This window comes from Lutra lutra, chromosome 7 (assembly GCF_902655055.1).
Source record: "Lutra lutra chromosome 7, mLutLut1.2, whole genome shotgun sequence".
NCBI classification, from domain to species: Eukaryota; Metazoa; Chordata; class Mammalia; order Carnivora; family Mustelidae; genus Lutra; species Lutra lutra.
In genome coordinates this window covers 148772135-148782727 of record NC_062284.1, presented here as the reverse complement: position 1 = coordinate 148782727, position 10593 = coordinate 148772135, and the positions used below count along the sequence as shown (strand labels likewise).

Genomic DNA, 10593 nt, shown 5'->3' with positions numbered 1-10593 from the left:
CCTGCTTCCTCCTCCTCCTCTCTCTCTCTCTCTCTCTCTGCCTGCCTCTCTGCCTGCTTGTGATCCCTCTCTGTCAAATAAATAAATAAAATCTTTAAAACACACACACACACACACACACACATACACACACACAGGACAATGGAACACAACAGAAAGCTTGGAAACTGATAGTCCTAGTACTTTTGCAAAGTTTATTCATTCATATATTAAAGGTATATTTAAACTTGGCTCTGATAGAATTCTTAACTATGAATGGGAATTTATATTATTGATGTCCTGTTCTAACATTTCTAAACAATAAATGCATTTTTAAAACATTTTATTTATTTATATTGACAGACAGAGATCACAAGTTGTCAGAGAGGCAGGCAGAGAGAGGGTAGTGGTGAAGCAGACTCCCTGGCCCACCAGAAAGCCTGATGGGGGTGCTAGATCCCAGGAATCCGGGATCATGACTTGAGCCAAAGGCATAGGCTTTAACCCACTAAGATGCCCAGGCACCCAATAAATGCATTTTTTAAACAAACAACAACAACAAAAAGAATATTCCATATTGCCAAAGTGCCATCTAAACGAAGTGATCCACAAACAATGCAATCTTTGTTTTTAACTTGTAAAGAATTGAACCTGAGTCTGGAGCTAACTATATACTCAGAGGATATGCAAATAGGGTCTTCCCTCCACTGAATAAAACAGCCCAGCCCAAACCATTCAGCTGGGAGAGGATCCCCAGTCCTGGAATTTCCAGGTGTCCACATTAACTGATCAAGATAGAACACAGAGAACTCACTATGGAATTTGTGCTGGGCTGGGTTTTCCTTGTTGCTCTTTTAAAAGGTAATTTCTGGAAAACCAAACAAATTGAGGATGTGAGAGGATATGAGTGAGAGAAACCATGGGTGTGTGTGACAGATTCCTGACTGGGATGTCTTGTATCTACAGGTGTCCAGTGCGAGGTGCAGCTGGTGGAGTCTGGGGGAGACCTAGTGAAGCCTGGGGGATCCCTGAGACTCTCCTGTGCAGCCTCTGGATTCACCTTCAGTAATACTGGCATGAGCTGGGTCCGCCAGGCTTCAGGGAAGGGACTTCAGTGGGTCGCAGGTATTAGCTATGATGGAAGTAACACATACTATGCAGACTCTGTGAAGGGCCGATTCACCATCTCCAGAGACAATGGCAAGAACACGCTGTATCTGCAGATGAACAGCCTGAGAACCGAGGACACGGCCGTGTATTTCTGTGCAACAGACACAGTGAGGGGACCTCAGTGTGAGCCCAGACACAAACCTCAAACTACAAGGGAATCAGACCAGCAGAAGGTGCACACTCCTCACCAATTCTGTCTTTAATCCCAGGAGCAGGTGCAGATGAAGTCTATGGCATATTTCCTGTCAGGGTCTGGGGTTTCCTCTCCAATAAGCAGTTTCCCCAAGGGAGCCTCCTTGACATTATTCTGTGCTTACCTATTCATTCTCTGACTTAGAAACTTACTTGTAACAGGAAGAAAAATATAATAACATGCAAAAAAAGAGTCAGTTACATTAGTTTCCTCTTGTCCTTAAATATCAATAAATTACAAATATCGTGATGCACGTCAATGAAACCCTCATAAGAATCACAATGGCACTCACTGTGGATCACAAGAACCTCAGCAGAGCCAGAAGGTCACACATACACACACACACACACACACACACACACACAGCAGTATAAAACCTCCACTGAAAAAATAAAAATAAATTTAAGAAAATAGTGGAAAACCTCTCTCACCATCCTGTAATTTCTCTGCAGAAAGGTGGTCCTAAGACAGAAATACACAGCATACAGGAAGACCTCAAGAAGGAAGAAAAATCTCAAATAAACAACCTGACATTACCTAAAGGTGCTAGCAAAAGAGCAGCAGCTGAATCCTAAATATAGCAGAAGGAAGGAAATAGCAAGATAAGAGCAGAAAGAGATTATATAGAAACTACGAAACACAGAACAGATCGAAGAAACCAGGAGCTGCATATTTTTTCTAACTCAATTAGCCAAGCTATAGGACATCATTGACTTTTGATATAATATTCAACGCTCCATCTGTTCAGTATAAAATCCTGTGCTCATTACGTCACGTGACACTTTGGGGGAAAAAAACTGCAATACACCTGAGAATCCTCTACCTAAGCTTATCAAAATGAATGAGAAAGCCCCAAATAAATAAAAAGAAGTTTATCTGGTCCAATGTGTCATTCAAAGCCCTTATTTCCTTAGTGCATGAACAATGAATTCTGGAACACTGAAAAGAAATTTTTAAAAAACGTGAAAAACAGTTTATATTTTTTTAAATGTTCAGTTATCCAGCAAATAGTACATCATTAATTTTTGATGTAGTGTTCAAAGTTTCATTAGTTGTGTAAAACACCCAGAGCTCATCGCATCACCTGCCCCCCTTAATCCCCATCATCTGGCTGCCCCATCCCCCATCACCCTCAGTTCTGTAATCCTTGTTTCTTTCCCAGAATCCAGAGTCTCTCATGGTTTGTCTCCCTCCCTGATTTTTTTTTTTATTTTTCAGTGTTCCAAGATTCACAGTTTATGCACCACACCCAGTGCTCCATGCAATACGTGTCCTCCTCAATACCCACCACCAGGCTCACCCATCCCTCCACTCCCAAACCCTCAGTTTGTTTCTAAGAGTCCACAGTCTCTCATGCTTCATCTCCCCCTCTGATTTGCCACAATTCAGTTTTCCTTTAATCTCCTAATATCTTCTGGGGCACCTGGGTGGCTCAGTGGGTTAAGCCGCTGCCTTCGGCTCAGGTCATGATCCCAGGGTCCTGGGATCGAGCCCCGCATTGGGCTCTCTGCTTGGCAGGGAGCCTGCTTCCTCCTCTCTCTCTGCCTGTCTCTCTGCCTGCTTGTGATCTCTCTCTGTCAAATAAATGAATAAAAAATTCTTTAAAAAAAATCTCCTAATATCTTCTGTGTTATTCCTTATGCTCCACATGTAAGTAAAACCATATGATAATTGACTTTCCCTGTGGTCTTCCTCACTATTCCATATGTTCCACATAGAGGTGAAACCACAGGATAATTGTCTTTCTTTGCTTGACTTATTCTACATGACATAACACCCTCTGGTTCCATCCAAGTTGATGAAATGGTAGGTATTCATCCTTTCTGATGGCTGAGTCATATTCCATTGTATATAAGGACCACTTCTTCCTTATCCATCCATATGTGGAAGGACATCTCAGCTCCTTCCACAGATTCACTATAGTGGACATTATTCCCATGAATATCGGGGTACATGTGCCCCTTTATTCACTACATCTGTATTTTTGAGGTAAATACCCAGTAGAACAATTGCTGAGTCATAGAGTAGTTCTATTTTTAACTTTTGAGGAATCTAGACACTGTTTTCCAAGGTGGCTGTATCAACTTGCATTCGCACCATAAGAGAGTTCCCCTTTCTCCACATCCTCTCCAACATTTGTTGTTCCCTACCTTGTTAATTTTAGCCTTTCTAACTCATGTAAGGTAATATCTCATTGTGGTTTTGATTTATATTTCCATGGTGACAAGAGATGTGGAACATTTTTCCATGTGTCTGTTGGCCTTTTGTATGTCTTCTCTGGAGAAGTGTCTACTCATGCCTTCTGCCCATTTTTGAAAGGTTATTTGTTTTTTGGGTGTTCAGGCTGGTAAGTTCTTTATTTATCTTGGATATCAACCCTTTTTCTGTAGTGTCATTTGCAAATATCTTCTCCCATTCCATAAGTTGCCTTTTAGTTTCCCGACTGTTTCCTTTGCATCACAGAAGATTTTTATTTTAGTGAAGTCCCAAAATTCATTTCTGTTTGTGTTTCCCTTGTTTTTAGAGACCTATCTTGCAAGAAGTTGTTGCAATTGAGGATCTAAAAGGTTACTGTCTGTGTTCTCCTCTCAGATGTTGATGCAATCCTTTTCTTTAAAAAAAAAAAAGATTTTATTTATTTATTTGACAGAGAGAGATCAACCCAGCCACACCCACATAAATTTGAACACTCCTGTTTATTTCCTTCCTTCTGAGCAGTGATGTCAACTGCTCTCTATCCAGGTCCACACACACCCTGGAGCCAGGGTGGACACTCACATCTGTCTGTGCAGATTAAGGGCCCAGAGAACAAATTGTGAGTTTGAGACTCCCATGGACCCTGATGCTGTGGGTGTCTCTTCCTGTCTGCAGTCCCCAATCTGGTCAGCCCACTCTTCCAGGCCCTAATACAGTGTCTTCATAACTGGATCTACCAACTTCTCATGATCTTCAGTCCCTCTATCAGGCAGGTAGTGTATTTATTATTTAATTCATATTAGCAACCTACAGGGGAGCCAGGAGACAAGATCCTGCATCCACAGCTCTGTTCATGAATACAATGAGAGAAGCGCCTTCACAGAGCACTGATCTAAAACATTGAGTGCAGTGATGAGGACACGGGTTAAAGGGGATGACCTGCCCCTGTCACACAGGTGTGAAGTGTCATTGCATGACCAGAGAAGGCGTTACTTTTGTAAGTGTGTCCCTGAGAGGTGAGGGTTCACCCAGGAAATTCCCAGGGAGGTGACACTGATTGGGGAAATGACTAAATCTGACTGCTCTGCCATTCTATTATGTCCTCTACAGATGAACATACCTGGTAGTGATGCTGTTTCAGGAAAGTTAAATCCACTCATGATGAGTGGAGCAGCTCTGAATTGCCAAATACAGTAGAGTGACCCAGCTTTGACAAATGTCCACATGATTTGTACATGGAGCTACTGTCCCCTAACTTGCACACCCAGGACTTGAACCACAAGGGAATAGAGGGGTGGGTGGAACAGAGAGGTTCCCTAACAGTATGGAGCCCCTGGAATTATGGTGGGGTTTCATGAATGTTTACTATGCACAGGGCACTTGGTATTATATTGTTATTTTTATGCTTCCTGTAGATGATCACACCCTCTCTTTGTGAGGCTTATGCTGTGGAGTGTGTGATTCTCTTCCTGGCTCCACTGGAAAACGGGCTGTCTGGGTAGCAGCAGTGAAATGTGTCTCTGCTGTAGCTACATAAGAGTTCAGATTCCTCCAGAGATCTCCTGTTTTTGGTCCCGGATCAGCGCTGTGATCTCCTTGAGCTCCCCCGTGTAGAATCTACTTCCACTCTCCAGTACACTCCTCTGCTTTACTCAGGTGACAGTCGTTAGTGTGGTGGAAGGCTTCAGACTACACTGACTCGACTTGATGATGTAGCCTTAGCCTCAGATGTTCCCAGGAACCTGGGTCGGGGGAGGCCTGCACGTGTCACTGCCCCTCCTCCAACAGTGGACCACGTCCATGTATTCTTGCCTGTCTCAGGGTACACAGTCATTCTGTTCTTCCCCGTTGCCCCTCCCACAACTCCAGTGGTCCCTGGGTGTCCTCAGCTTCCTGTTTCCCTACTTTTCCTGAAAACTAAGGCTCTCATTCCATGTGAAAGTGTGTGTGGTCCTGAACAGAACTGAGACTATGACGTCTGTTCCTCTCCCAGATTCTGTGGAGCTCCACCTGTGACCCCAGGATGCTTCTTCTGAGGGCTTCCCCTGCAGATAAATTCTTTATTTCTGTGGTGGACACAGGATGCGTGGATCTCCATGCATTCCTGGTCTGAGTCATCTTCCTCCCATCCTGGCAGGACCACCGGGGTGTGGGGAGTCTTTTCATGATTTGTCCCCATCCTACATGATAGGAATGTATGAGGACGGGATTGATTTAATGATATGGTCCTGGAGAACCTCACGCTATAACACCTTTAGCTCACTTGATGACAAGAAATCCATTAAATATTCTATCTAAACCTTGTGATAGTTTATTAGTCATCAGGGATCTGCATTCGCAATATGCCAAAATGCTGGTCCTTAGTCCCTGTGAGTACTTGCCACTCCCAAGAGTTTAAGTTTATTGTTTATCCCATGACCACAATTAGAAGATAAATTGACACGAATTTGTTGATCTGAAGTTTGTTCTATTTATTTCTTTAGCTCTTGCAACTCCAACCTGAGCAGTGAGTTTATTGAAATGCAGAAACACTACATCAAAACTAATGATGTACTGTATGGTAACTAAAATAAATAGATAAATAAATACATACATAAATTAAAATAAAATACAGAAACATGGGAACAATTCCAAGCCCAATCATGGGCTTAAAAGTGGACATATTGTACTCTATGTCATCTTTGGAAAGGTCCCCATCATAAAAACCATAATAAATATGGGGGTATTGTCAAGTATTTGGCTCAGCAATAGAAGCCCTAGAAATAAAGGTACATTTCATACAATTATAAAATTATATATTCTAGAAAATTAAAGCTAGTGTGAGGTAACATGAGGATCAATAGTAATGTGAGGACAGAGTGAAGGAATGAGGAAGGAAGAATTGCAAATACAGGAAATTTTGTGGAAAATAGATTTGCTTGCTCTGGATACTCTTGATTCTGACATCTGTATTTCTCATATCACACCTTCCACCTGTGTTCAGTCCATCCTGCGTCAAGCACAGTCATCAAAACTTTTATAAATAATCCCAGAGATGACTTGGGATGAACACAGTGATAGTGAAACTGTAGAGACTTGAAAGACCCCCTGCACTCACCCTGATTCTGTATTTCAGATAAATTCTAGAACAAAGTCATCTTGTCTTCACTACAGGCAGGATCCCATGTTCCCCATGAGCCTGTGCACTCTCTCCTGAAGGGGGCTCAGAGTGGGTAGTATTTCCTGTGGGAGGAGCACAGGCCCAAATCCCATGGCTCACTCTCACCCGAGTGTTCTTGACCACTTCACAAACCCTCCACAATTCTGGATGTATAATTATGTTACTTTAAGGGGAAACATGATACCTACATCCCCGATATGTGTGACTATGTGAAATCAAACTGGTAAATGGAAACCAAGCAGGTACTCTGAAAATCAGAGAATTAAACTTCATCTTTTCCCAAATGTTGTCAGTATCACCAAATCAAAGGCAGTCATACCTGCTCTGGTTACTGTCATTTCTGTCAGTATAGATACCATTCTGGGTACATAGTCAAGGGACACGCTAATAGGGTCCACCCTCTGCCGATTAAAGCAGCCCAGCCCTGAGCCTGCAGCTGGGATGGGAGCCCCAGTCTCGGGATTCCCAGGTTTTCCATTCAGTATTCAGGACAGAACACAGACAGCTCATGATGGAGTTTATTCTTGGCTGGATTTTCCTTGCTACTCTTTTCAAAGGTAATTTACAGAGAACAAGAGACGTTGAATAAGAAAGTGGATATGAGTAAGAAAAACAGTAAGTGAAGGACAATTTCCTGACCAGGATGTCTTGTGTCTGCAAGTCCCCAGTGGGAGGTGCAGCTGGTGGAGTCTGGGGGAGACCTGGTGAAGACTGGAAGGGTTGCTGAGACTCTCCTGTGCAGCCTCTGGGTTCACTTTCAGTGACTACGGCATGAGTTGGGTTTGCCAGGCTCTAGGGAAGTGGCTGCTGTGGGTCACAGACATTATGAGTGGTGGTAGTTACATATAATATGAAGACACTGTGAAGGGCCAATTCACCATCTCCTGAGACAATTGCAAGAACATGCTGATTCTGCAGATGAACAGCCTGAGAGATGAGGACACCACTGTGTTTTACTGTAATGTGTGTACCCAGTGTGTACACACTTGGGGTGAACCCAGACCCAAACTTTCCTGCAGGGACATAGGAGTAGTTGGGCTGCAGGGATGCTCGAGGCCCCAGGAGGCCCTCTGGTTACCAGAGGGAGCTCAGGTTCCCAACAGGTGCTCAAGTCACCAGGAGTCACTCAGAACACCAGGGGTCTCTCAGGGCACAGGGGCTCTCAGGGTACCAGGGAGTGCTTAGGACAGAAGGATCAAATAGTTCAGTGCTCTTGAGGTGCTCAGGACACCAGGGGGTGTTCATATCAGCATGGTGCACTCAAGATCCACAGACACAGATCAGACCCAGGAGCAGGAACAGTTGGGGGGGAGGGGCTTTCTATTGAGATAGAGGGTTTCCCCTCTAGCCTCTCTAGAATCACTCAGGGATATATATGGTTATTTCTTTGATCTCTAATTCTCGCATTCTCCATGCAGCCAACCAGAACGAGATAACATTGTCTATGTGTAGATGTGATCTCACCAGTCCCTAGGGAACTTTCCTTCATCAACCTGACCCAAATCATGTTTTTCTTTCTCCAAAAAAGACCTGTGGGAATTCTCATCATCCCTGAAAAGCACCTGCACAGCCCAGGCTTTCTGTGAGATTCATTCCTATTCTCTGCCCTCAGCAGGCACACACTGCCTCCACATGGTTATGAAAATACCCCCAGAACATCTGCCCAAACTGGGTCCTTGTCCTCCTAGCTACAGTTTATCCTCTGTCTCATTATCCAAGTGGGTGGACACTGGTAATCAGGAACAGTTCGTCTGGAGGCACCGCTCCACTTCTTGGGTGGAAAGGCAGCCCACCTCATGGGATATGCTTTCTGATTTCCCCCCATGAAACAGGCAGGTTGACCTGCTGGATGACAAGCCAGACAGAAAAACCCATCGCAGTACTGCTGGGTCCTGTTCTGGGGTCTATGAGAACAGCCTTGGGGGTTGTGTCTGAAACGTGTTTCCTGGCTTCCACACAGGAAATCCACATGAATCCTAAGATCTGGCTGGTAGAATGTGGATCCCTGTCCATCTGGTGTTATCCTTCAAGTATCCCACAGAAAGCCACCATGACCTCACTCTGCTCCATTGTAACTTCTCCCTCAACCTGTCCTGGACCCTGAGCCCCATGGAGCTAGAGCCCTGTCATTCCTTCCTGATCCCCACCATGTGCTAGTTGTAGAGTGAGGCTCAATAATGAATGTCTACCATGATGACAGAACACTAAAGTGGGGCTGAAATGGGACTTATAACCTAAATTGTGATTCAAAAGAAAAATAATGAATCAACTACTAATGAGACAATACTGACACTTCCTCTCATGTCCCTGCTTTTGTCTCATTTTGATCTGGATTTCCATACAGAATTCAAAAATAACTTACCATTTTCTAGCTTTCTCTTTCTCTTTTTCTCTTTCTCTTTGCTTTTTATTCTGTTATTATTATAGAAGATCCCTATGGTAGGGGGATAAGGTGTGGGTATAGACAGGCATTTACAGTCTATAGTTTGTCTTTCTATCCCTGATCTAAGACACTTGATGTGATACTCACAAAAGAATCTCAGGTTACACCCCACTAAGGTGACATAGGAAGGCCTAAGAGGAGGGGAGAGGAGGGGGTGTTTCCCTTACCCCACCCAGAAATCTAGAATGGACTGGATTTTGGCATTTACCTTCCCCCAGGTCTTGATTTATCTGGCAACTTTCTCAAGAGGATCTTTCCCCACCTCAGAAGCACAGCAAATGCACATCCTTTCTTTCCTGGGGAAATGAGGTGGGGCTTCTGGACTTAAAACACAAACTTGTAGGACACCCTTAAGGTTGCCACCAATTCCACAGGAGCCTCAATTTGGACATCTCCCCACTGAACCTTCACCAACTCACCATCTACAATTCAATTTTCCTACTTTTTTGTGGGTCCTGCGGATATATCTTTGGGTGGCTTTTGCCCTAATAAGTTGAGATTCCCTGCATATGCCCATTTGTAGACTCAATTTTGGGGTCACAGTTTTTCCTTCATTATGATCTGAATGTATGATTTCCCTGCAAATCCAAGTGTTGTAACATAATGTCCAATAAGATGGCAAAGAAGTAAGGGCTTTTGAGAGAATGTTATGTTATGAATGGAATCAGAGCTGTTATGATCCCACTGGATTCTCAAAACCTTCCGTTTGCAATATGAAAACGCAGTTTAAAGACACACCCAATGATCCAGATGGAGGCACTCACTACACAGCAAATATGCCAATACCTTGATCTTGCACTTTGAAGGCTCCAGGAATGTGAGAAATTTATTTCTAAGCTAACCAGGTTGTACTCTCTTTTATACCAACCTTAGAAATGGAGCTGCTGTAACAAAGACCTAAATCATGGAAGCGGTTTGGATCTGAGTAATGGGTAAAGGCTGGCACCTTCTGTGATGTGTGCAGAAGAACCCTGTATTGTCAGGCAGGTGTAGTAAAAGTTAATTCATTGGAGATCCCAGAAGGAAAGGAGCGACCTACAGTGAAAGCCCCAGTCTTACTAAAGAGTATCTAAATGCTTATGAACTATACATGGTAAGACATGAACAGTACAGGCAACTCTGATGATGTCACAGACAAGGTGTGGACGGTGCCTTTGAGAAATGGAGGGGAGGTGACCTACGCTGTAGACCGGTGGAGAGCATGCTTGCATTGAGATATGAAAGGAAGAACGTCAGAGAGGTGCAACTTGGTAAGAGGCTGAGGGAAATTCTGAGCAAAGGCTTAAAGCATCAGAAGGTTCCTCTGGAATTCTTATGGTGAAGTGTGGGAAGAACAAATGATATGAAGACATAATCATTAATCAGTATGAGGCAGAACTGAGAATTTTGGAAAATTCTCAGCCTGTTCCTACTGGAGGGAATGAGACATCTTGTTCCAGAGAAATGAGAAAG

The 10593-nt window shown here is 43.6% G+C and overlaps 1 gene segment (V, D, J or C); it reads left to right on the top strand.

Moving 5' to 3' along the window:
* Positions 1–760: 760 nt before the first annotated feature.
* LOC125104227 (immunoglobulin heavy variable 3-30-like) lies at positions 761–1367 on the top strand. The segment is given in 2 exon segments: positions 761–840; positions 946–1367. Coding segments are annotated over 2 exon segments (453 nt in total).
* The last annotated feature ends 9226 nt before the right edge of the window (positions 1368–10593 follow it).